The following is a 26,965-nucleotide window of genomic DNA, read 5'->3' as shown; positions in this document are numbered from 1 at the left end:
CAGGCCTCTTGACTTCAGAGGACTGCTGTCCGTCGTTTACTGCACGAACGGTAAGTTTCGAGTAATTCTAATGTCTTTAAAGTCTTTAGTAATGATGTCTCTTGTTTTGCAGGGTTCCGGCGATGGCAGATGGCGGGCTGAAGTGAGTTGAAGATGGAGCCCATGTGATGAATAGAAGCGCCTGGAAGCACGTGAGTAAGCGCTTGTTGCCTGCTTCACGATGCGCTCTAACTGTCTTTTTATTTTGCAGGTACAAGTTCGGGGCGGCTGCAGGGTGCCGGAATACCCACTGGGTTAGATGTGGAAAGGAGTAATGGCACGTGAGTATTAAAGTTCCCCAATGTCTTTAAACGCACCTTGTTTTGTCTTTCAGATGCGGGATGCAGCGCCGAAGGCCTCCGGAGCGTGCGAAGAGTTGGTAAGCTTTTGTCTTTCAGATGCCGGAATGCAGTGTGAAGACCTCCGGAGCACACGAAGAGTAGGTAAGCCTTTGTCTTTCAGATGCCGGAATGCAGCGCGAGGCGTAGGTGACAGCCGATGGACCAGGTAAGTGAAGAGCTGTCACTGAAGACCGTAATGCTAACCTGTTCTTTCTTGTCTTTATAGGTGTTGCTGAAGACTGGATTCAGGATGGTAAGCCTTTTTCCTTAGGCCCAGGATCAGATGCAGAAGACACGATGAGCGTTCTGCTGCTGAGGATGCAGAATAACGCAAAGCAAGATTCATCCATCGGGTGTGGTTTAAATAGCCTCCTGTAGTGCTTAGGTGTCTCCTTCCACAGCCACGCATAGGTAAGAAAAGAGTTCCTGCTTTCCAGAAGAGTTCCAGTGTTCTGAATCTAGGGAGTGGCTCCTGCCCCACCCAACAGGAAAAGTAGTTCCAAACAGAAGAGGATCAGAGACTCAACTGGCAGGCAAGTAAGCAGCATGGTCTGCTGCAGGTAAGTCCACCCAAGCATTATGAGCCCGGCGCTTCCAGCGCTGGGACTGGACATATTTATGAGCCTGGTGCCACTGGCTCCAGGACTGGGTCCAAAAGGTCCCAATTGGGACTGGTTGGCACTCGGAACCTGGGTTATGGATCTGCTTCCAAGGGAGTTGGGAAAACCCTGACCTTTTGGAAGCAGAGATCATGACAGTACCCCCCCTCAAGGCCCCTCCCAAACCGGGCTTCTCCGGGGGTTTTGGCTTGTCAGGAAATGTTTGGTGAAATCTTTTGATTAGGCGAGGAGCGTGGACATATTCAGCAGGTTCCCAGGATCTCTCTTGGGGGCCGTAGCCTTTCCAGTCAATTAGGTAGAATAGTTTAGATTTGGAGATCTTGGAGTCCAGAATGCTTTTGACTTCAAACTCGAGTTCTCCATCAACTAGGATAGGTTTTGGAGATTTGGTTAGTCGGGTTTGAGGTTGCACGGGTTTTAATAGAGAGACGTGGAAGACCGGATGTATCTTCATGTGCGGGGGCAAGTCCAACTTGACCGTTACTGGGTTTACTATGGTAGTGATGGAATAGGGACCAAGGTATCTTGGGTTGAATGTGCGTGGCCCTTTTAGAGGTAGATATTTGGTGGATAACCAGACTTGATCCCCTACTTGATATTGAGGGGCTTCCTTCCGATGTTGATCTGCTCCTTTCTTGTATTGTTCTTTAGCCCTTTGAAGGTGAGAAACAGCTTCCTTAAAGGCTTGGGTGATTGTAGAATGCAGGTAGTCTACTGCTGGTGTTTCAAGATCTTGGAGGGGATCCAACTCCGAGGTTCGAGGGTGACTGCCGTACAAAAGAAAAAACAGGGTTTTCCCAGTTCCCGAATGGACAGAGTTATTGTAGGCATATTCGGCTATCCAAAGGATGTCTTTCCAAGTTTTTTCAGTTTGTTGCAGCATGCAGCGTAAATACTGTTCCAGAGTTTGATTGGTCCTCTCGGTTTGTCCGTCGGTCTGAGGGTGGTGACTGGTCAATAGTCTCACATCAATTTGAGCCGACCGACAGCAACTTCGCCAAAAATGAGAAATAAATTGATTACCTCGATCCGAAATTAGAACCGAAGGAAAACCGTGCAGTCGGACGATGTTTTCGAGAAATTCTCGGGCCAGAGTTGCTGCTGTTGGCAAGCCTTTGAGCGGAATGAAATGCGCCATCTTGGAGAATAAGTCCACGATTACTAGAATCGTATTGTATCCGGAGCATGGAGGTAGATCGGTGATGAAGTCCATAGAAAGCGTATGCCAAGGGCGAGGTGGGATGTCAATAGGGCGTAAGAGGCCTGCTGGTCTTTCCTTTTGACTCTTGTTTTGGGCGCATACTCCACAGGACATTATAAAGTCTCTGATATTTTTTTTCCAAGACGGCCACCAGAAGTAGCGCTTGATCTTTTCTGAGGTCTTGGCCATACCGGGATGTCCTTCCATTAAAGAATCGTGATAACAAGAGATTACTTTTTTCTGTAAATCTGTGCTGGGTAGGTATAATCGTTCTTGGAAATACAATAAGTTGTCCTTTACTGCAAAGTCCTTTCCCTGCAGATGCCAATTCTGTATGTCTGCTGGAGTTACAAGTTGCCTGGCTTTATCCTTAACTTCCTCTATGGATTCTGTGGCGATTACACCCAGAATTCTTTGTTCGGGAATGATTGGTACAGGTTTAGGGTTGATCAAGTGTTCTTCCACTCCCATCCGAGAAAGGGGATCAGCTTTACCGTTTTTTGTACCAGGTCGATAGGTAATTATGAAGTCAAACTCGGCAAAGAATAATGCCCAACGGAGTTGTCTAGAGGATTGGGCTTTTGCTGTTTTCAAATATTGCAGGTTTCGGTGATCCGTAATCACAGTAACGGTGTGTCGGGCCCCCAGCAGATAATGCCGCCAAGCCTTAAAGGCAGACTTGATAGCCAGAAGTTCCTTGTCAGTAATCGTGTAATTGATTTCAGGAGGCGAGAATTTGCGGGACCAAAATGCCACGGGATGCAACTGATTGGTTACCGGGTCCTTTTGTGATAGAACTGCCCCCATGGCAAGGCTTGAAGCATCAGTTTCCACGATGTAGGGGAGTTTGGGGCGAGGGTGTTTTAAGATTGGTGCAGAGATAAATTTAGTCTTCAAATCCTGGAAAGCTTGTTCCGCCTCGGTAGACCATTCAAAACGTTTGTTTTTCTTTAACAAGGAGGTGATGGGCTGGACTATTCGAGAGAATTCGGGGATAAACCTGCGGTAAAAGTTAGCGAAGCCTAACATGCTTTGCACACCTTTTACGGAGGATGGTGATGGCCATTTGAGAACTGCATCGACCTTCTTTGAATCCATACGCACTCCGCCAGGTGATAATATGAATCCCAAGAATTCAACTTCAGTCACGTTGAAAACACATTTTTCCAACTTAGCGAAAAGTTTGTGTTGACGCAATCTTTCGAGGACCATTTTCACGTGTTTCCGATGTTCAGATTCCGATGAAGAATAAACGAGGATGTCGTCAATGTAAACAACAACACACACATCTATGAGCTCTCTGAGGACATCGTTCATAAAATATTGAAAGGCGGCCGGGGCATTACAAAGTCCGAAGGGCATGACCTGATATTCAAATAGCCCATACTTGGTGCGGAAGGCCGTCTTCCATTCATCGCCCTCTTTTACTCGTACCAAGTGGTAAGCTCCTCTAAGATCCAGCTTTGTATATATGCATGCTTTTCTGACTTGGTCCAGGAGTTCAGGGATCAAAGGTAACGGATATCTATTCTTAACGGTGATCTGGTTCAGGGAGCGATAATCTATACAAGTTCTAAGGTCTCCTTCCTTTTTTGGAACGAAGAACAAAGCTGAAGAAGCAGGGGACTTGGAAGGACGAATAAACCCATTTGCCAGGTATTGATCCAGGTATTGTCGAAGGTGAAGGTTCTCAGGCTCGGTGAGGGCATAAATTCTACTACAAGGAGGAGTAGATCCAGGTATCAGGTCGATCTGGCAGTCATAAGACCTATGAGGAGGTAGAGAGTTAGCCTGATCCTTCCGGAAAACATCTTGGTATTCTAGGTATTCGGGAGGTAACTGGGGAGTCTCTGAAGAAATTGCTGCCAGTGCAACACCAGGTGGAGGGTGACAAGTAGAGACACATTCTGGAAACTGGACCGTTCTTGCTCGCCAATCGATCAGAGGATTGTGTTTCTCTAACCAAGGTATTCCTAGAATAATCTGAAACTGAGGGGCCTTGATCACATCGAACACGATCTTCTCATGGTGTCCATCTTGACTTACTAGCGTCACTTCTTGAGTGGTATGCATTACTGGCCCGGAGGCTATCTCCGTACCATCCACCGTAGTAATGACGTCCTTTACAGCCTTGGGACAAAGAGTTAGATTCATCCTCAAAACCATTTCATGATCCACATAGTTGCCGATGGCACCGCTGTCGACGTAAGCTTCAATTGCATGTAATCGATCCGGATTATCAGGGCTAATGAGGACCATAGGTATCACGAAATGCGAGGTCACGGAACTGGTTTTCACGCTCAGCAAGAGGACCTCTATTCTTGTCGGGCGAGGTCGTTTCCCTGCTCAGAGTTTGTAACTTTGGTAACTGCAGCTCCTACTGCCTTCTTGGCAGGTTTCACCGGACAGTCTCGAAGAAAGTGCCCTGAGTTTCCGCAATAGAGGCATAATTGCAATTGTTTTCTCCTTTCCCGCTCCTTTTGTGTTAGAGGACCTTTCAGACCCCCTATTTGCATGGGTTCCCCGGAGTCTACTCCTTTGGAAGGAGTTGGCGGTTTGGAAAATACTCGAGCATCAAACTTGGAACGATCGGCCTTCCTGTTCTGCAGTCTGTGATCTATTTGAACGACTAAGTCTATATAGTCCGAACAATCTTGTGGGGGATTCACTACTTGGGCTAACACATCTTTGAGCTCTCCGCGTAGACCTCTATAAAACAGCGTAATCCTTTTGTCCTCAGGCCAGTGAGTTTCCACTATCAGTCTGTTGAAAGACGCAATATAAGCCAAAAGGTCTTGATTACCTTGTCGCAACGAAAGAAGCTCATTGTCCAAGGCCTGCCCCTGTGAATGTCTTGCGAACAGTTTTTCCATACTGAGCTGAAAAGCTTGAAAATCATGGAGGACTGGATCATCTTGATTTACTAGAGGGATCGACCAGTCTGCCGCATTGCCACTAAGGTACGAAAGCACGAAAGCTACTTTAGCTTGATCAGTTGGAAAGGCTGCTGGCCGGCATAAGAAATGCAACCGGCACTGATTAATAAATACTGCAAACCTCTTTGGGTCACCAGAAAATCGTTCGGGCGGAGCCAGAGGTACATTCCCAGGTAGGTTGATCTGCACTGGATTCATAGAGGATGTAGAAGGAAGATTTCCCCCAGATGCGGGTAACGGGGTCTGTCCGGCTTGTGACTGTAGCAATTGTCTAGCGAGATCATCTGTTCGCTCCTTGGAAATAATCAGTTCCCTTCTTAGAGCGTTCATTTCCTGACGGGCTGCATGCACTTCTGCCCTTAGTTCCCCAAGTAACTGGGCTAGCTGGTCGGTATCCGAGGTTTCCATAGCGCCTGGACGGGAGTTTTGTGGTAGGCTTTGCGTTCTGTAACGCTCACCTGATTCCCGTAGAGGCGCCGGTCTTGACTGGGCGTATACCGTATCTTCAAAGGTGATGTGTAACACACGGCTGGCTCTTTGGGCTGGACCTCTGTGCACTGTATGTCTGGCTCGAAGGGTAAGATGTCTGCAGATAGAAAATGTGGGATTAATGAACTGGGTTATTGAATGTCTCTCTCTTCTTACCTTTCTCTTCTCCTGTAGAACCCCAAAGGTTAACGCTCTCACCTTAGGTAAGTGAACGCCGTGCTCTCCATCTGCCTCGAGGCAGGGTGCTGTAACCAGTTTCTTCACTGGATAAGGGGAGCAGGCCTCTTGACTTCAGAGGACTGCTGTCCGTCGTTTACTGCACGAACGGTAAGTTTCGAGTAATTCTAATGTCTTTAAAGTCTTTAGTAATGATGTCTCTTGTTTTGCAGGGTTCCGGCGATGGCGGATGGCGGGCTGAAGTGAGTTGAAGATGGAGCCCGTGTGATGAATAGAAGCGCCTGGAAGCACGTAAGTAAGCGCTTGTTGCCTGCTTCACGATGCGCTCTAACTGTCTTTTTATTTTGCAGGTACAAGTTCGGGGCGGCTGCAGGGTGCCGGAATACCCACTGGGTTAGATGTGGAAAGGAGTAATGGCACGTGAGTATTAAAGTTCCCCAATGTCTTTAAACGCACCTTGTTTTGTCTTTCAGATGCGGGATGCAGCGCCGAAGGCCTCCGGAGCGTGCAAAGAGTTGGTAAGCTTTTGTCTTTCAGATGCCGGAATGCAGCGCGAGGCGTAGGTGACAGCCGATGGACCAGGTAAGTGAAGAGCTGTCACTGAAGACCGTAATGCTAACCTGTTCTTTCTTGTCTTTATAGGTGTTGCTGAAGACTGGATTCAGGATGGTAAGCCTTTTTCCTTAGGCCCAGGATCAGATGCAGAAGACACGATGAGCGTTCTGCTGCTGAGGATGCAGAATAAAGCAAAGCAAGATTCATCCATCGGGTGTGGTTTAAATAGCCTCCTGTAGTGCTTAGGTGTCTCCTTCCACAGCCACGCCTAGGTAAGAAAAGAGTTCCTGCTTTCCAGAAGAGTTCCAGTGTTCTGAATCTAGGGAGTGGCTCCTGTCCCACCCAACAGGAAAAGTAGTTCCAAACAGAAGAGGATCAGAGACTCAACTGGCAGGCAAGTAAGCAGCATAGTCTGCTGCAGGTAAGTCCACCCAAGCATTATGAGCCCGGCGCTTCCAGCGCTGGGACTGGGCATATTTATGAGCCTGGTGCCACTGGCGCCAGGTCTGGGTCCAAAAGGTCCCAATCGGAACCTGGGTTATGGATCTGCTTCCAAGGGAGTTGGGAAAACCCTGACCTTTTGGAAGCAGAGATCATGACATCGGCCATCCTGTTCTGCAGTCTGTGGTCAATTTGAACGACTAAGTCAATATAGTCCGAACAGTCTTGCGGGGGATTCACTACTTGGGCTAACACATCTTTGAGCTCTTCACGTAGACCTCTATAAAACAGAGTAATCCTTTTGTCCTCAGGCCATCGAGTTTCCACTATCAGTCTGTTGAAAGACGCAATATAAGCCAAAAGGTCTTGATTACCCTGTCGAAATGAAAGGAGCTCATTGTCCAAGGCCTGCCCCTGTGAATGTCTTGCAAACAGTTTTTCCATACTGAGCTGAAAAGCTTGAAAATCATGGAGAACCGGATCATCTTGATTAACTAGAGGGATCGACCAGTCTGCCGCATTGCCACTAAGGTACGAAAGCACGAAAGCTACCTTAGCTTGATCAGTTGGAAAGGCTGCTGGCCGGCATAAGAAGTGCAACCGGCACTGATTAATAAATACTGCAAACCTCTTTGGGTCACCAGAAAATCGTTCGGGCGGAGCCAGAGGTACATTCCCAGGTAGGTTGATCTGCACTGGGTTCGTAGAGGATGTTGAAGGAAGATTTGCCCCTGATGCGGGTAACGGAGTTTGTCCGGCTTGTGACTGTAGCAATTGTCTAGCGAGATCGTCTGTTCGCTCCTTGGAAATAATCAGTTCCCTTCTTAGAGCATTCGTTTCCTGACGGGCTACATGCACTTCTGCTCTTAGTTCCCCAAGTAACTGGGCTAGCTGGTCGGTATCCGAGGTTTCCATAGCGCCTGGGTGGGAGTTTTGCGGTAGGCTTTGTGTTCTGTAACGCTCACCTGATTCCCGCAGAGGCGCCGGTCTTGACTGGGTGAATGCCGTATCTTCAAAGGTGATGTGTAACACACGGTTGGCTCTTTGGGCTGGACCTCTGTGCACTGTATGTCTGACTCGAAGAGTAAGATGTCTGCAGATAGAAAATATGGGATTAATGAACTGGGGTTATTGGGTGTCTCTCTCCTCTTCCCTTTCTCTTCTCCTGTAGAACCCCAAAGGTTAACGCCCTCACCTTAGGTAAGTGAACGCCGAGCTCTCCATCTGCCTCAGGGCAGGGTGCCGTATCCAGTTTCTTCACTGGATAAGGGTGCAGGCCTCTTCACCTCAGAGGACTGCTGTCCGTCGTTAACTGCACGAACGGTAAGGTCTGGGCACATCAAATGTCTTAAAAGTCTTTTGTAATGATATCTCTTGTTTTGCAGGGTTCCGGCGATGGCGGATGGCGGGCTGATGAGAGTTGAGGATCGAACCCGCGTGAGGAATAGAAGCGCCTGGAAGCACGTAAGTAAGCGCTTGTAGCCTGCTTCACGATGCGCACTAACTGTCCCTTTTATCTTGCAGGTACAAGTTCGGAGCTTTAGAGAAGCTGAAGGGTGCTGGAATACCCTCTGGATTCGGCGTGGGAAGGAGTAATGGCACGTGAGTAATAAAGTTGCCCAATGTCTTTAAACGCACCTTCTTTTGTCTTTCAGATGCGGGATGCAGCGCCGAAGGCCTCCGGAGCGTGCGAAGAGCTGGTAAGCTTTTGTCTTTCAGATGCCGGAATGCAGTGCGAAGACCTCCGGAGCATGCGAAGAGTAGGTAAGCCTTTGTCTTTCAGATGCCGGAATGCAGCGCGAGGCGTTGGTGACAGCCGATGGACCAGGTAAGAGATGCGCTGCCACTGAAGACCGTAGTGATAACCTGTTCTTTCTTTGTCTTTACAGGTGCTGCTGAAGACTGGATTCCAGGATGGTACGCCTTTGTTCCCTTAGGCCCAGGATCAGAAGCATAAGACACGATGAGCGTTCTGCTGCAGAGAATGCAGAATAACACAAAGCAAGATTCATCCATCGGGTGTGGTTTGAATAGCCTCCTGTAGTGCTTAGGTGTCTCCTTCCACAGCCACGCCTAGGTAAGAAAAGAGTTCCTGCTTTCCAGAAGAGTTCCAGTGTTCTGAACCTAGGGAGTGGCTCCTGCCCCACCCAACAGGAAAAGTAGTCCCAAACAGAAGAGGATCAGGGGTTCAACTGGCAGGTAAGTAAGCAGCATGGTCTGCTGCAGGTAAGTCCACCCAAGCATTAAGAGCCCGGCGCTTCCAGCGCTGGGACTGGGCATCTTTATGAGCCTGGTGCCACTGGCGCCAGGACAGGGTCCAAAAGGTCCCAATTGGGACTGGCTGGCACTCGGAACCGGGGTTATGGGTCTGCTTCCAAGGGAGTCGGGCAAGTCCTGATCTTTTGGAAGCAGAGATCATGACATTAACAGTCTCAAAGCGCATGAATGCAAAGGCTCAAACGGAGCACCCATCAGAAACTTGAGAGCAAGGTTCAAATCCCAACCGGGCACCTGGAAAGGTGACGGAGGGGACACATTAGTGAGCCCTTTCAGAAACTGAGAAATTAAAGGAATTTTAAAATAGGAACACACTTCAGACGAGCGCTTAAATATGGACAGCGCCGCCAGGTAACCTTTAATGGTACCCACTTGAAGGCCCCTGTGGGCCAAAGAAAGCAAAAAAGACAGAACCATGGGAATGTCACATGCAAAAGGATCCACATTCTTAACCCAGCACCAGTCGCAGAATTTACGCCAACGGCAACGGTACAGGGACTTTGTTGCTGGCCATCTGGCCGAGAGCAACACCTCCATCACGTCTTCAGGGAGGTCCCAATCCTTATACCTCAACCTTTCAGAAACCAAGCGTGAAGGTTGAGAAGGTCCAGGTACCACGTCCTCCGGGCCCACGCTGGAGCAATAAGGATCATCCAGGAACCGAACCTCTGTAACCTCCGCAGCACTTGTGGAATGACAGGGACTGGAGGAAACACATACAGCAGTGGGAATGACCACTCCACCACGAACGCGTCTCCTAAGGCTCCTTTCGGAGGAAATTCACACGAGCAGAACCTCTCGCACTTCCGGTGGACACTGGAGGCGAAGAGATCCACTAGAGGGGTCCCCCAAAGGGGAAGATCTCCAGGAGAATCTCCTGAGCCAACTCCCACTTGTGAGAGATCGCGCTCTGCCTGCTCAGAGCGTCCGTCGTCTCGTTTTCGTCTCCGGCCAGATGAACTGCCGGGATCGAAACTTCCTGCTGGATTGCCCAGAACCAGAGCTGCATCGGCTCCCTGCACAGAGGAAGTGACCCTGCCCCCCCTTTTTGTTGAGGTAGTGCATGGCCACCGTGTTGTCCGTCAGGATCAGGACATTCTTCCCTCGCACAGTCGGTAGAAAAGCCTTCAGGGCTAGCCTGACAGCCCTCAGCTCCAACAGATCGATATGGAGGCTGGACTCTGACGGAGACCAACGACCGCTGACTGTCAACTCTTTGGCATGAGCTCCCCATCCCGTGAGGCATGCGTCCGTCACGATCGTCACCTCCGGCCAGGGTAGCCAAAATGGAGCCCCCTTCATCAGATTGTCTTCGACGGCCCACCACAGAAGGTCCTGGGTGACCGAGGACGGCACCTGAACAGGGTCCGACATCCTGCCGGAGGACTGAGACCACTGGAGCTTGAGTGCCCATTGCAAAGATCTCATCCGCAACCTGGCCTCCGGCACCAGAAGAATGCAGGATGCCATGAGGCCGAGCAATCTCAAGAACTCGAACGCTGGGAGACTCTGGGCAAGCTGAAACTTGTGCACCATCTGCTCAATGTGATGAGCCTTCACCAGGGGAGGAAAACACTGCCCCAGGGACGAATCGAGCACTGCCACGATGTACTGGAGCCTCTGAGCTGGTGTCGAATGGGACTTCTTTAAGTTGAGGGAGAAGCCCAGCTTGTGGAGGGAGTGGCAGGTGACTGACAGATGATCCAGGACTTGCTCAGGAGAGCGCGCCCTGATCAACCAATTGTCCAGGTAGGGGTAGACGTGAATCCCCCCTTTACTGAGGTGCGCTGCCACTACTACCATGAGCTTGGTGAAAACCCTCTGGCGGAGGTCAATCTGAACGGCAGGATCCGAAACTGAAAGTGCGAGTCGCCAACCGTGAACCTCAGGTACTTCTTGTGCTTTGGATGTATCGGCACATGAAAATAAGCGTCCTTGAGGTCGAGAGACACCAACCAGTCCTGACGTTGAAGGGCCTGGAGGACTTGAGAGAGAGTAACCATCTTGAACTTGTCCTTCCTGAGGAGTTTGTTAAAACCGTGCAAGTCCATGATGAGTCTCAAGTCCCCGTCTTTCTTGGATATCAAAAAATAAGGGGAATACCATCCCTTGTTCCTCTCCGCTACAGGCACCAGTTCTATGGCGCCTTTCTCCAGCAGGGATTGAATTTCCTGCGCAAGGTGCGGATCCGGACTCTTCAAAGAGAGATTCCCCGGGGGTTTGGCTTGAGGCCTCTGCCGGAAAGGAAGACAGTAGCCGTGGGTTATGATCTCCAGAACCCACACATCTGAAGTAATGGCGCGCCACTCTGCAAGATGCTGTGCCAGCCTTCCCCCAACCGGCGAACCATGGGACATGGCCTCATGACTGAGCTGAAGCGGCTGCGGCGTTGCCTGAGGGCAAAGAGGCAAAAGCCCGAGCGGCCTTAGCACCTCGAGTACCTTTTTTTCCACCTCTGGCACTCCTACGGTGGACCCTTTGACTGGCAGCTCCTCTCGCTTTACCAAAGGATGAGTAATAAGGAAAGGAACCTCCCCTCCATTGCTGTCCCCTAGGACGAAAAGGCCGAGGTTGTCGAACTGCAGCGCCCAACGACTTTGCGGCAGCTTTTGAGGTCTGCAACCTCTCAAGGCTCTCATCAGCCTTGCTGCCAAAAAGTTGTTCCCCGACAAAGGGCATGTTGAGGAGCCGGGCCTGCACATCAGGCACAAACCCCGACTTCTGCAACCATGCAAACCTGCGTATCACGGTGCTCGCCGCCATGGACCGGCTGATGCAATCTGCCATGTCCAAACACGACTGAACGGCCTCACACATAGCATCCTTGCCATCCTGAACCATGGCAAGGAAACCATCCTGTTCGTCCCCTTCGGGAATATGTTCAGCCGCTAAGGAAACACAGTTCCACAGAGTGTGCGTGAAATGTGACAAGGCACATACGGAGTTGGCCGCCTGACGCGCCATACCCCCTGAAGAAAACACTTTCTTCGCCCAGCCGTCAAAACGATTGTCGTCTCTATCATGAGTGATGGTAGGATACGATGTCTGCTTTGCCGGGGCCGTAGCCGCCTGAACCACCAAACTCTCCGGAGTGGGGTGCTTGGACAATTAGCAGGGGTCTCTACTGGCTGGGCGGTATTTTCACGGTAAAGACTTGCCCACTGCAGGGAGACTCTCCGGAGCAGACCAAGCCGCCGCCACCCTCCTCTGTAGAGCCATATGAAACGGCAGTACCGGGTCAGTTGGTGGACCAAGGTCGAGGATATCCGTAAGGTCATCCTGAAGAAACTCCCCCAGGGGAGCAGACCATCCCAAGTACTCGGTGACCCTCGACATAAGGCACCGGTACGAGGAGTCGGCATGAGTGCCAGTCTCAGGCCTACAAAACTCCACCTCGGGAGAGGTGTCCAGCCCACTAGCATCATGCAAGGACTGCCTCAGGTCCTCAAATTGGCTATGACCTGAGAGAATCTCGTCTCGCACCGTATTAGGAACCATGCCATCATCAGAGCCCTCATCCACCTCTGAAATAAACTCAAGATGGCGGTAAGAAGGCACATAATGTGAACCAAAGCCATGCTTGACCTTGGCCATAGCCTTTCTAGGGGGTTCCACTGAGCCTCGGGGTACCCCCGTCAACACAGCCTCAAAAGGTGTTGAGGGCATTGAGTGAATCGGCGTCAACGCAGAAACGTGGCGCCGACAGCATTGATGGCGTCGACACAGACCTCGAGGCCGAGCCCCGAGCATGTCCTTCGACAGCCTGGGCGCCGATGGCACCGATGACTTCTTCAGAGGTGGGGCCTCAAAAGAGTCCGTCGACGACCTCGGCGCCACCACCGTCGACGTCTTCCTCAAAGACATCACAGGTTCACACGGTCTCGAGCACGTCGAGGACCGGGACCTGGACCAGGCATGACGAGAACGATTCCCCTTGTCCGAGTGGGACCTCTCCTGCGAATCGTGCCGGCCACCCGAGCCCGAAGGCGTGCGAGCGGTGTCTCTCGACCGATCACGACCGACCCCACTCGGAGGCTCGAATGGACCGGTGCCCTGCGATTCGAGAATCGCTAACATTTTCTTCCCGAAGGAAGCCGATTCCTCCGGCGTCGCCTGCTTGGTAGGGTAAGCAACCCGCCAACGGGCGGAGTCCTCGGAAGCGGACGGGGAAGACAACGATGACGGCGCTTCCGGGAGTGCCTTGAAGAGGCAGAGGAGTGGCGGGACCGACTCCGGGACCGAGACTCACTGGACTTCCGACGACGACGTGGAGAGTTGCCTTTTGAATCGTCCGTCGAAAGCCCCGCAGACCTCGACTTCCGTGGCTTAGACGCGGGGTGGAAGACGAGGTAGACATCCTTCACGAAGAAGAAACTTCACAAAATGAACAGGTTCGAAGAACCGAGAAACAACAGAAACTCCAAAGAGTCGAGGTGCGCCAAGATTCCCGAAGCAAACACGTTCCCAGAAAAAACAGAACTGAGGCTACGGGCGTTGTGCGTCCTACTTATAACATCCACTGACATCAGCCGTCAGAGGAGGTCCTCGAGGGTGGCATATCGATGTCATCGACGCAGGACGCAGACGCCGAAAGATTTTCCGAAGCAGAACAGCTGTGGTGATTACTGTCATAGATATGGAATACGTCGGAGGACCCAATCCCCTCTAAAGTGTTTTATTAGTGCATGGCATGCCTCACTGCTTGGTATTCTATTCAAACATGCAAATCTATGAAAGATCCAATGCTGGAGAAGTCTTTGTTACTTACCTGTACATGAAATTCTCCAGCGTTGATATCTTTCATACATTCACATACACCCGCCCTCCTTCCCTATGAGGCTGTTCCAAAGCCAGTCAGCCATTGTTTGTAGTCTCTACGACTCAGAATCTGAAGATGGCTGCCTGGGTGGAGCTTAAACCCTGCCACCTCACTGGGTGGGGTCATAAATGACTAAAGTGAGGTGGAGGGAGTGGACAATCTGTATTGCTTTTTTTCTATTTGAAAGATGTATATATATATTTTAGATTATCGAAGATTCCCAGTCTGACGACAGCGAATATTCAAGATTCCCAGTCTGACGACAGCGAATATTCAAGCATGTGAATCTATGAAAGATATAAAATCGAGTAACATCTAGAATTAGTTTTACCATCCAGAGGCAGTGATTTGAACAACTGCTTGTGATACACTAGAGGTGTAAAGTGTGGTTGGTTCTAGTCTGCAAATTTACCAGAACCATTTTCTCTTGTTGTGGTACAAAAATAATAAGAAAATATTGACACTTTTGTATACTAACCCCACAACTGTGATTGGTATTAAATATGTGTTGGGGCGTCCATGATAATTGGCAAAGGGACGGCACCCATTTTGTTTGTTGTGATGCAAACTGTTTTATTTTTAAAATAATTAATTATTAAACGGTTTTTTAACAGATTTCTGGTCAGTGTGCAGGGAATGTATTCAACCATAGCACAGAGCATAGCTCTAGATTATTAAAAGCGTGAAAATGGGAGGGGTAGCCTGTGCCATGTTTGCTGTAACTGAGAGGTAAGAAGTCTCACCCCTCAAAAACTCCAACGGGGTGGTCAAGAGGAGGCTGGCCGTAATATGGTTTCTGTGGAGCTGACTTTGACAAAGTAGCAGGACCAGAGGGAAATGACTAGACATATCAAATATTTCAGGACGGGAATAGAGCACTATTGTAAAGGGCTTTGTCTGGTTAGTGGTGTTTTAAGACAGAAACAAACATCTCTGGAGTCTTGTATTATAAAACGTACCCTCAATAGTAATTGTCAGTCAGGAAAATCAAACTTTATGATATTTGGTCGTGTGAGTGGAGGCAAGGATGAGATTTTTCCTTCTGTGGTCCCTTGGCAGTTTTTTCTGAATGCGTACCCTTTTTCCCTCTTCAGGGCTACAGAAAAAAAGCGTATAAAGTGTAAATGGAGGGAATGTAGACACAAATGTATTATTTTCGTTTGTTTCAATCACATGATGTCAACGTGTTATATATTTGTTGCTCTAGAGAAAAATATTTAGGCCAGGCTCTCTAACATTTCTATTTCCTTGTGCAGCTAATCAAGTAGAAATTAATCTAAAATGGATTTATTGGTGGTGTTTTCGTTAAACAAATGTTTAAACTAAGTGTGTCACTGTGAATGAAAGGTGGAAGCTGCTGATGCAGCATTTCTCTGGGAGTCACCAGAGGTGTCACGTGTTACAGACACAGGAATTGAGGATTATAGCAGGTACCAGTGGAAAAGTACATGAAATGAGGAAATGGTGATTCAGTTTTGACACGTGGCTGAGAGGTTTTTAGGAGGATCCGGGTAAACTGATCCAGGAAGTGGAGACATCTTCGTGGACAACCAACTGTCAAAACATTTTAGAAATGGCAGGAAAGATAAGGCAGTCAACCTCTCAGAGACACAGGACAGCTTTCCATTATTCTGAGGGTCTTCTTCCTAAATTGTGGTTCTGTCATGGGGTCGTAATCAATAAAGGTGGAGGTCTGGTGTGTGGGTCAGATTGTTGCAGGATTGGTTGGTTACAGTAAACATGTAGAGCTGTAGATTGTCATGCAAGACAATGAAACTGCCCTTTGTCTTTGGCTACTACCTTAAACGGACTTGTGTTCGCTGTTAAATTTCAGAGAAACAAAGCTAAGCAGGAGCTTGGATTGCATGTTTTTTTTTTGCTGCATGGGGCATATTTAAAGTACTTTCAGACGCATATATGGGTTATTTACACCATGTAGTACTTTCAGGGTATGCAATATAGTAGATCTCCTTCATGATTAAACTCATAATTAAAATGCATTTTAAACATTAAATGTATTTAAAATACCACATGTTTTACCGTTAAGAGCATACTAAATAAGCCCTAGGTGTGTGGTATGAGTACCGTGCCTTACTTCCCCAATACCTGGTACGCAGATTGGAATATTTGGTTGCATACGCCCATATCTACCACATGTTGTGCAAAGCTGGTCGTTTAATGCCCATACTTGGTATATCGTGTCAATAAGTGTGATCTACCAACACAATTAATTCTCTTTCTGAGCCCGAATATTTGTCTACTCTTTCCTCAACCTATACTCCAACCTCCAATGTCTATACGTGTAAACTCAGAAAACATGCTCAATTCCAAGGCCAACACTATCGACTTTGTCAATACCTATGAAAAGTTAAAGTCAATTCCTCTTCATATAGAGAGGTGCAAAATATGTGATCTGAAGTCATTTTGTGCCAATTGTACCAATTTTTTGAAGTTATTTTTAAAGTAAAACTGCACGTACAGCAGGACATTTACACTGGGCGCCTCCGTTGTTTCATGTAAACCCACAGAGGTGTATAGACTAGTCAGGAAAAAATCCGCTGGTGGAGGACGAATGTATCTTGGTTGACACCCTGCTCTCTGTTGGAAGTCAAAGGTCAGTGATAGGAGGGGTGCCACATGCGTGACTAATAAGAAGCAACCCAGAATTATCCTATGCACAATGATATCAAAGACAGGGACAAGTCATAGGAAGGGACATGGGGGCCTGTTCATAGAATGAAAGCAGATCATCCCAGATGGCAAGCAACTCACTTTCACTGCCATCTCCCTGCCAAAACCCTGACCAGTAAGATTCAAGGATGGCTCTCATTTCAAGACAGAGTGCCCCATATTCTGGCAATCATTTCTTGCATCCATTGGATCCCAGAAATAGCTGTCCCCAAAGTGCAATTGGTGGTGGATTTCTTGAAGATGGCGATCATTTACAATTAGTGAGTGGGGAAAGCAATTAGGAGAGGCACAGCAAAATGTTTTTAAATGGGTTCCAGTGTACAGTATTTAAGCATATTTTGACCGTACAGCATAGCTATACAGAATCAAGCGGAGCAGTGCATTGGTGTGGGTGTGGCTCCTGTCCTATGTGTAAATTCATTTGTTCTCCAGCCCGTACATGCAGGCCAGGCACTGACTGGAATAACCAAAGAGCCTATTTTAATGTGCATGTTTCTGTAGTGGTAAGGGCTTTACAAAAGAACAGACTCATTTATGTAGGCCTTCTTCCACTACAACAGAATATGGCTGGGGATAAGGATTCTGTAAGCTTCTTGCCTTAGAGCACACAAAGGCAGGTCTTAAGGGGATTAAAATGTCCAGAAGCCAGGTGTGCTCCTGACTCCTGCATCGTCAAAAGGGGTCTGCTGCAGGGATGTCATTTCACCAAAGTGCGAGGTGAAATCACAGGACCCTTGACATCTGATGACATCAAAGGAAGTGATGTCATTTGACCCCACCCTGAAGTGACATCGCGGGAAGCGATGGAACACAGCTGTTTACATCTTGACAAAATAGGAAGTAGCATCACATGCATGGTTTCTAAGTACACTATGAAAAATATGGTTACAACATTACTGTAATGTGATATACATTTCATACAAGAATGGACCACCATATGTATCGGCAGAAAAAACATGCTATAACTGCAACTTGTGAAATGCAAAATACACAGTCCAAAATGGATGCTTACTCTACTCTAAATGCTTTTTGGAGGATTGTGTCTGCATTGTGAATTTGAGGTGTTTAAGAAAAGGCTAAATCAGTTACTCACCCCCTGAAGTGTGCCTGAAATAAACCTTTTGATGAGTCTAGCAAATAATGTATGGAAGTCCAGAAAGACAAATAGCTAAAATAGCCACATGGCATTGGCCACAGCCCAGGAGCTTCAATTTGTAGAAAAAAAGAAAACTTTTTTTGTTCGTTGTTTTTTAGGGGTAGCAAGGGCGACCAAAGGGGTAGCAAGGGAGAACTCAGGGCTCGCACGTGCGACCCCTGGCAACCCCCAAATGACGTCCCTGCTCTGCTGTGCAGACAGCTCCCTTCAAAGGATGAATTTTTATTAATCAATTAAAAATATTATATTTGTGATGAAGAGTGGCAAAAGCCTCCAACTAACTCCCAGTCCTACATTAACTAGCACTTCAAAAACACATTGCTTCAGTGCACGTTCTAGGTTTAAAAATGGACATTTCTATGAAAGTGCCCAGACCAATTAATTCAAAGTACATAGCATAGTGCGAATCCGTCCTTACCATAATATGTCAGATATTCTGCTGTGTGTAAGAATGTCAGCGAAATTAGAACGTTGAAAATCCAGTTGACGCCAGATGAGCAAGCGTTCCCCGTACTCCTGGCCCAGAGCGGATAGATTTCAGAATTCACAGTCCACGGCATCGGTCCCATGCCTGAGAGTGACACAAACCACACGTTAATTAACACTTCGAGAGATGGTGACTTTAAGAAAGGTTCCCAGTCTGCAAAGACCTGGAAAACACAAAGTCGCGCAAAGCATGCCAGGTGTGGCCACGTTTTGTCTACTCGGCACTAATGACCGTCCAGCTTTAATGCATACTTATTTTGGTAATACAGACATGTAAGTGAAGGATCATAATTTGCACAGCAGTACAAGCATTAGCAAAGCCAAGAGGTTTTGGCACCCATAAATCAGGTGCATCGTCAATTTCCTCAGTAATGCTAACATATACCTGGCATAGTCACCACATGGTAATCTACAATCCCACGTGCAGCTGTTGACATCATACACTATGTGCACTCTCAAACTTCCCAAAATGTGCTATATTAAACGTGTAGTATGAAGACAAACAAATATGCACTCATGCATGGAATGGAGAGAGAAAGCTGTTATAAGAGTGCCCTTTTCTGTTGCAGTTTACTGTTGTATTTTTTCCTGGCAATGCGCGCCTAGGATAATGAAGCTCGATGCATTTAGCTTGAATATATGTATATCAAATAATAATAAGATGAGTTGTGAAACATCAACACAGGAAGAGGATATGAGACAATTGTCAATATCAACGTAATCATGCACATTGATTGATTCAGGTTGTGTTTGTAAAACTATCCAACTTGTTTAGGCAGTTGTTAAACAATATCATTAAAAACTAGCGCATTTTGATTTTAAAAATGTAAAAAGAAACACATCACGTAAATAACCTAATATTGTACAATACTCGCTTCAAACCAACGTGTATTGCTTAGTCATCTGGCTGGGCGATGACATCACACATTACGCATGATGAAATTACATGCAGTTATATTTTAACAGAAAGGTGTCCTAACCGTTCATTTCTATATGCATACACTGTGCACACATTTTCTGATAGGAGGTCCTAATGAATGCCTACTCAGTTCCCAATTCAAACAAATAAAAAAGAATAATCATTTTATATTTTATACAAATGGATCTGGGATTGGGAATTTATTTGCCCATCTCTTCCATTATCTTTATTTCATTTTTTCAAATTCTTAAAAACATGCTACTTGTTTCCACATGTTTGGATACATAGTGACAAAGAGAGCATATTAATGAAGGTAGCGAAAGATTATTTCACTCCTATCAACCATCATATACTTCATTATTTACAAAACAGTGAACATAGAAAACACAATGGTATAGTACACACTTGTAGAATACATCAAACCAACAGTCAAGTCTGCAAGAACATACATGAATCCTGTTCTTAGTATATACAAACAAACATGTAGATATTAGTACATCACTTTACAACGACATACATTTTTCGCCCTCGGAAAATGGTTAGCCAAGCCATGATGTATGAACCATTGAATAATTAAAAAAAGCTAAAGGCGAAGACCGCCACCCACGGCACTGGCTCCACCTTGGCTCCGCTTGAGGATTCTAATGGCCCATTGTTCCCCAGCCTTTGGTTCTGGACCATGTCACCATGGTCCAGGACAGAACTTGTATCTCTTCTAATTGTGTGACCACTGAGACTTGTACGGCGTACCTTTACTGATTTCAATTGATCCCCCCCTTCTGCTATTATACCTGTTAAATCTTTGCCTTTCAGGACTGCTGTTGTACCATTACCTAAGTCTCAATCTGTGCCTTCTTTAATGGAGACAGCTCCTTGTATGTCTAAGGTATCTTTTGTCTCCACAAGTAATGGGGTGGGTACATGCACTGCCAACCCCTCTGCACAGATTGACATGGGATCTTTCCTTGGTGCCTCACTCTTGCCTCTCCCTAAGTCACCTAGTGGGTGGGGCCAAGCTGCTCGAGCTTTAGATCCTCATGGACATCACCAGGGACGGGACTACCTAGGGGGGTTCAACCTCTCAACTTCCATCCAAGGCCCTTATGATCTGATGTCTATTTGGAGAGTCCAAAGGTCCGTTTTTAAACTGCAACTATCTGGTTGATTTATTTCATTGCGTCATACCGCTCTGCTTCATCCAGAGCAGTGACATTAAAATCGTGGATATTTACAAACGTTCTTTAACTGCCCCTTCTGTCCTACATGTTTTCACCAGGGACACACTGGACTGTATATTGCAGCACACAGACTCGTTATACAGACTAGGTTATGAGTGTACCGTGATTGAACCTTTATATGGCAGAAAATATTGTCCTGGTGACCAGAAGGGAGGGAGCTGCATTCCTTTGACTCCAATCCCCATACTTCCCCCAGTCCCTTGTTTGCTGCCTAGGGCAGTGGCTGGGGTGGTATCTTCGGTGGAAGAGAGGCACTGGGTCTGGCTGTCCAACCTGGTTGCCCATAGGGGGAAAATGGGCTCTTAGCATGGGACCCGGCTCACGGTTTCCACTTTATTAATTGAAATACATACAGACATTACCACTTATTTGAGGATGGTGGGCTTAGGGATGAGCTTCACGATTATATGTTGGTTGCCCTCGAGGAGACCTGGTTGGTCGATCCGGTCGTTATTGATGGATGGCATTTCTTTAACAAACCGGCCACTCAGGGCTCTCTTGGGCACGCTAGTGGGGGTTTACTTCTTGGAGCTAAGAACTCCATGAGTCTTGTTGAATTGCCTACCATCTCTCCTAACATACTCATGGCCAAGATTGTTGCCCCTCTTTCTATGGGACGCAAATAATTAATGGTCATTAACCTATATGATCCCCCATACAAGCAGCCCCATGAGATGGCTTTACATGAAGTTGAAGCCTTGGTTAATGATTTGTCCTATCGCCTGCCTTGTGCTATATGTGGGGACTTTAATTCTCGGAATCCAGGGCCCCGGTCTGTGGTTAATTTAAATGGATAATTTTCCTCAACTGTGGGATGTAAGGGCCTGCTTTCTCAATCCTGCAAGCAGGGCTTGGAGTGGGCTTCTTTACTATATTCCTCTAGTTTTACTATGATCATGGCTCTTTCCTGTCAGTCTCCCCTCCTAAATGCTCCCGGTTTAGCCCCAAATCAAGCAGTGTTCTTGATTATACCTTTTTGGCTAATGATCCAGATTTGGTATTGGATATGGGCATATCTCCTCGTTTGGAAAGCGACCATATGCCCCTTGTATTAACTTTAAATCTGACTGTATAAAAGATTGTTCCTAAGGTTGTTGGGACTCTTGGAATTAACCCTTCTCTTAATCGTATCTCATGGAACGATCGTCGTTTGGATGAAGCAGACATTAGATTACGAACTACTTTGGCCTCTTTTGTCGATCGCTGTGCAACTTGGGGTCTGGATCAAGTGTACACTAATGCCCTTGTGCCAATAAAGGATTTTGAGGAAGTCATCCAAGCCTTTATTTCTTTAATATTCGGCAGCAGCAATACCCTGATAAATAGACCTTCTTCTTCCCTTTTACATCATCACCATTAGGATAGGAAAATTGCCTCTAAGAGGCAGGATCTACGTAAGGTATTGCCAACTATAGTGGGATCTGTCCTGGCACCCTCACTACGTGCTAGCAGAGTGAATAAAGCAAAACATTTTATTAGACATGGCTTAGGCAACATCGTTATCTTTTGGAATGTTCACACTGGAAGAAATTGGTCAACTTAGCTCTCACTAATGCCCCGTCAGTTTTAGAAAGAGATGGACAGTTATCAACCAGTCCGGGCCTTGATTGGTGTTCCGGAATCAGCCTGAGTTGAGCACATTGCAAACATGCTGGGTGGCGACTCGGCTACATTGAAAGTCCCTGCCAATGCCTTGGGTAGTTGGTATTACAGTAATACTGTTAATGACATTCTGTTGTTCATCAATGGCAGTAAGTCCTTGCGACCCCCCTGCCCTGATGGCATTTCCAATGCTGTGATTAAGAAGGATTCGATTAGCTGGTCACATGCGTTGGATAGCCTTTTCTATTGGATTGGCGAATCCTAATTTATTCCTTTGTCATGACGTGACAGTAGCATCGTCCCTGTCTGGAAGAAGGGTGACTGCCTGGTTCCAGGTAACTATTGCCTTCTTGCCATGCTTGATGCCTCATAAAAAATCTTTGCTTGTATGATCCTCCATGAAATCTAGACCAGGGCTGATGGGGCTAAGCTTATATCTCTGAATCAGACTGACTTCCAACGGGGTAACTCTAACTGAAGTCACGTTCTCTAGATCTACTGGAGTGACCAAATCGGCTGTTATGATTTGTATTTGTATTATTTGTATTTTATTTGTTTGTATAGCGCACCAGGCTCGAGGGCAACCGGGCGCGTATCTTAGGAACAGAAAGTACAAGAATGGCATGTAGCCGGTTACAGTCAATAAATTACATTAACAATAGCAGTATAGTACAAGACAATGCAGGTTGGCAGGCAGAATGGCAGGAGGTAGTCGTCAGAAAGAATGAGGGTGGAGAGGATCAGATGGCCTGCGCAGGCAGTTGGTCAGTTGCAGCTACTAGCCAGAGCTTGGCTTTGTGTTTGAATAAGGTGGTAGAAGGCAATGTTCTGATAGTGAGTGGCAGTGAGTTCCAAAGTTTGGTGGCCAGAACTGGGAAGCTTGCACCTCCGGTTGTCTGAAGCTTGTATCTGGGGATCGCGAGGCAGTGAGCTTGGGAAGATCTAAGTGACTGTGCGGGAGTATACTGGACGAAACGCGAGGCTAGGTAGATGGGGGCCTGGTTGTTTACACATTTGTGTATGAGGGTCAAGGATTTCAGTGATATCCTTTGGACAACTGAAAGCCAGTGAAGACTCTTCCTGGTTTCAGTGATGTGTGCAGCTCTGGGAATGTTGAGGGCCACTCTAATGGCATTATTTTGGGTAATCTGAAGTTTGTTGAGGTTGGGTTGGTTCGTACCTTGGTAAAGTCCATTGCAATAATCGAGTTTGGACATAACCAATGTCCTAGCAAGGATAATGCAGTTCTGAGTGGAGAGGAATGGGCGAAATGCTGTGATCAGCTTGCATGTGTAAGCCGAGGCAGCGACAACCACATTCGTTTGTCTATTTAGAGAGAGTGTAGAATCTAGGTAGATTCCCAAAGTTTTAGTATCATTGGATACTTTGATGGCGTTGCCATCGATGTTGAAAGAGCTGAACAATGGGTTCAGCTTATTGAGTCTTTGTTGTGTGCCTAAGATGAGGAGCTCTGTCCTGGCGTCATTGAGTGAGAGCTCATGTTGGGCCATCCTGGCTTGGACAACTTGGTAAATGTCATTCAGAGCTTTAGAATCTGCAATGTAGTCACCAGTGATAGGGATGAGTATCTGGGTGTCATCAGCATAGTTGGTGTAGGTGACGGCCAGATAATTAAGCACATCAAACAAGGGTTTGGTGAATACATTGTAGAGTGTAGGGGATACGCAAGACTCTTGTGGTACACCGCAAGGGACTGGGGTTAGGTCCGCCGATGAGGTAGGTGAAAATACTCTCATGAGTCTATTGTCCAAAAAGGAACTAATCCAATTAGTGGCTTTTTCAGAGAAGTGGGCAGCTGATTTCAGATGATGGCAAAGGATTTGATGATTGACCAGATCGAAAACTGCAGAGAGGTCCAAGAGAAGTAAGAGGGCCAGTTTGCCATTGTCTTTTAAGTCCTCAATTTGAGTTTTGAGGTCTAATAGTGCAGTTTCTGTCCCGTGCTTAGGTCTAAAGCCAAATTGTCTTGTGCCGAGTAGATTGTTGATTTCCAGATACTTCAGTATCTGTAGGTAAGATGCTCTATCTAATATTTTTAGAAGGAACAGGACTGTGGTGATGGGTCTGTAATTGGAAGGTTTTGACAGGTCCAATGTAGGTTTTTTTAGCAGGGGGATGACCCAGGCGTCCTTAAGATTGTTAGGGACAATTCCAGATAGAAAAGAAGAATTGATGAAGGCGGTTTTGAAGGGCGCATGGTCATGGCCCGATTCCTTAATGATAGGTGCGGGGCAGGAGTCACCTTGGCAGTTGGAGGGTTTTAGGTTGCTAATAATTTTTCGAACTCTATGATGGAGAGGGGTACAAAACTAAATGGAGTGTGGGTGAAGGTGGTTGCCGTCTTGGGCGCAGGGAGTTTTGTTAAGGCAGATGTGAAGAGAGAGTTTTGTTTGGCGTTGATTTTGGCTTGTAAGGTGGTGATTTTGGTAAGAAGAGCATTTTGGATACTATTACACCATGTATTATCTTTGTTGCATGTATCCGGGATGGGCGAAGGGGATTCTAATTCTTTTAGAATTTTAAATAGCTCCTTTGTGTTGGATGTTGTCTGTTTACTGCCAGAGTCAATTAATGCCTTCACCGCCTTCCCATTGATTAGAGATTTCTCATAGGTAAAATCGGGTGAGGTTTGGCATAACCATATGCTAATGGTTTCTAGGTCTTTCTCTTGTTCTTCCCATACCTCCCCTTTTAGGCATCCTATTTCCAAAGGCTCAACCCTTTCGTAGTTGGGAAATTGCCAGGCCAAATGACCGACCTCTCTACATGAGAAGCAGATAGGTGGTGATGTTTTAATTCTTCTGGGCTCTTATCTCCTTAGTTCTTCTTTACCCCTATGGTCGGATTATTTTATTTCTACCCTCTTTTTCAGGGTCCACTCTCGTAATTTAGAGAGCCCTCATCCTAATGTCTCGGTTTGAGAGCGGTGTGTTGGTTTTTGTTCATTTCGTTCTTCGCTTCTATGTATGGAGTTGAAGTGTTTTACTGTGTCTGAGTGATTTTGTGCGATCTCAATAGCCATGCTAAGGGTGGACCGTTTTAACTGCAATACTGCTTTTTGTAAAAAAGGATATAGAGAGTTGTTAAACTGTTCCAAGATGATTATTTCTACTCGCTCCTCCAGACCCACAGGGAGACAGTGTTCTTAATTAATTCCCCTAATTCCAGGGGGGTCTCACCGGGGTTTAATCTGATGGATCTCAATTTTTGTCGATATAAATGACTGGTCTGGCCTACTCTTTTGAGGAGTCCTTCTTTAATGGACACAAAGGTAGATCCCAAGGTGAGATTAAGTAACTGATAGGCAGTTTGTAGCTCACCTTTCAATAGAGGTCCCAAGTAGCATTTTTTTAAATGTTCTTCCCATTCCAGCTGCTCGGCTAATCTCTCTAAATGCAGAAATAAATTCCCTAGGTCTTCCCTCTCCTAGTAGGGTTGTAATATCCTTTGAGGTAGTAGGGGCTTTGCTTGTAATTCAACCAACTTTGCCAAATTGTCTTGAAATCCAGTTTCAGCCTGAATCTGATGGGGGCTAGTTGAACTACGACTGCCTCGATATTGGCTATATTTTCAGGAGGGGTAAGGGTTCCCTCTGTTGTGTTTTCTGACTCAAAGAAGAAAAGGGTCTCAACTTCATCAGAGAAGGTTTCGAAGTCGCCTGACCCTTCCGAGCTTGATTCTGATGAAGGGGAAGATCCTGGTGTATGGATCCCTAAGCCAGATCGACCAGGAACCGAAGTGGGCTTGGCACTGAAAAAAAAGGTTCGGGAAAAGGTGGGTTTAGGGCGCTAGGACTAATAAAAATGTGGGAGGGACTTTAGACTATTTGGTCCCATTGCTGTATTTGATAATGGGAGACTGGAAGGGTATCTAATAGCACCTGGGTTTTGAAAAACAAATCCTGTTGGCTCACCGTGACTCAGAGTTGGGAAAATAAGGTCTCCTTAATGGTGGATATTCGATCGGAATCAAGGACTTCAACATTCCTGTTTTCCCCTTCAGGTGGAATGACAATTACTAGCATGGGTTCTCAACTTTTATCAACTGAGTCACATCCCGCTACGGACACCATATGTAAGGGAGGCATGGTATCACAAGTATGACACTGACACAAGAAGTACACGTTCAAAACCTTCATTCAATATTTCGGGGTTTGGAAAAACTCATACTTTGCCCTATAGCTATGATGGAAGTAGTCTCTACCATCAAATAATAAAGAAAACACAGTCCTAGTCAGTCTCTGTCAAATCAAAATTGCCTTACTAACAAAACCTAATGCCTGCCCTATCTCTTATGCAAAAAGTGTGTAAAGGGGAATATGTATGCAAAGGAAGGTCAGTGTTATAACAAAGAATCAAGATGGCTGAGTTAGCTCTCCTCCCACGTTGGACGGCACAGAGTAAGGCGGCCCCCATGGACAGGATGATACACTCTGGCTCAGGTTCTCAAAACAAAGGTAGTTCAAAACCTCTCAAAGCTTTAACAGTTCACATAGGTCTCCCTCAGTGGGGCTCGGACCTTGCAATCACAACACTTCCCTTCCCCAAGCTTAATGCACATTTGTTAGTGGTTCCCTTTGCCTAACTTATCACACTTCCGCTCTCCTTCAGTCAGGCTCAGATGTTTTACTGATGTTGAAGACTTTCGAATGTGCAAGGCTTTTACTATAGACCTCCGCAGGACCACTTCGACTTTCTCTTTAGCTCACACTCATTTTATTTGCCCCAGTGTCTCTTGGTCTTGGTAGTTCAGCACCATAAGCACAAAAGTCGAAAGAAATATTTCTCTTCAAGCATTCACCTTTGCACTTCCGCTTTGGCCGCGGTTAATTTTGAGCATTACACATTTCAGAGTTCATTCACTTTGCCGCTCTATAACCAAAACATTTCACATTGACTTTCGAGTGGGCTACTTCCTTTCCCCGGACCACTCTGCTACTCTGTATCATTGGCTACAC

At 46.7% G+C, this 26,965-nt stretch overlaps 1 protein-coding gene across 1 annotated transcript in view; it reads right to left on the bottom strand.

Annotated features, from left to right (window-relative positions):
• SLC2A13 (solute carrier family 2 member 13) overlaps window positions 1-26,965 on the bottom strand; it is a 2,060,320-nt gene that overhangs the window by 39,788 nt on the left and 1,993,567 nt on the right. Inside the window, exon 9 of the mRNA XM_069629212.1 lies at window positions 18,161-18,313. Coding sequence (XP_069485313.1) covers window positions 18,161-18,313 — 153 coding nt within the window. The remainder of the gene's footprint in view (window positions 1-18,160; window positions 18,314-26,965) is intronic.

Source organism: Ambystoma mexicanum, chromosome 12 (assembly GCF_040938575.1).
Source record: "Ambystoma mexicanum isolate Mex_15411 chromosome 12, UKY_AmexF1_1, whole genome shotgun sequence".
NCBI lineage: Eukaryota > Metazoa > Chordata > Amphibia > Caudata > Ambystomatidae > Ambystoma > Ambystoma mexicanum.
This window is presented reverse-complemented; position numbering and strand designations above follow the sequence as displayed.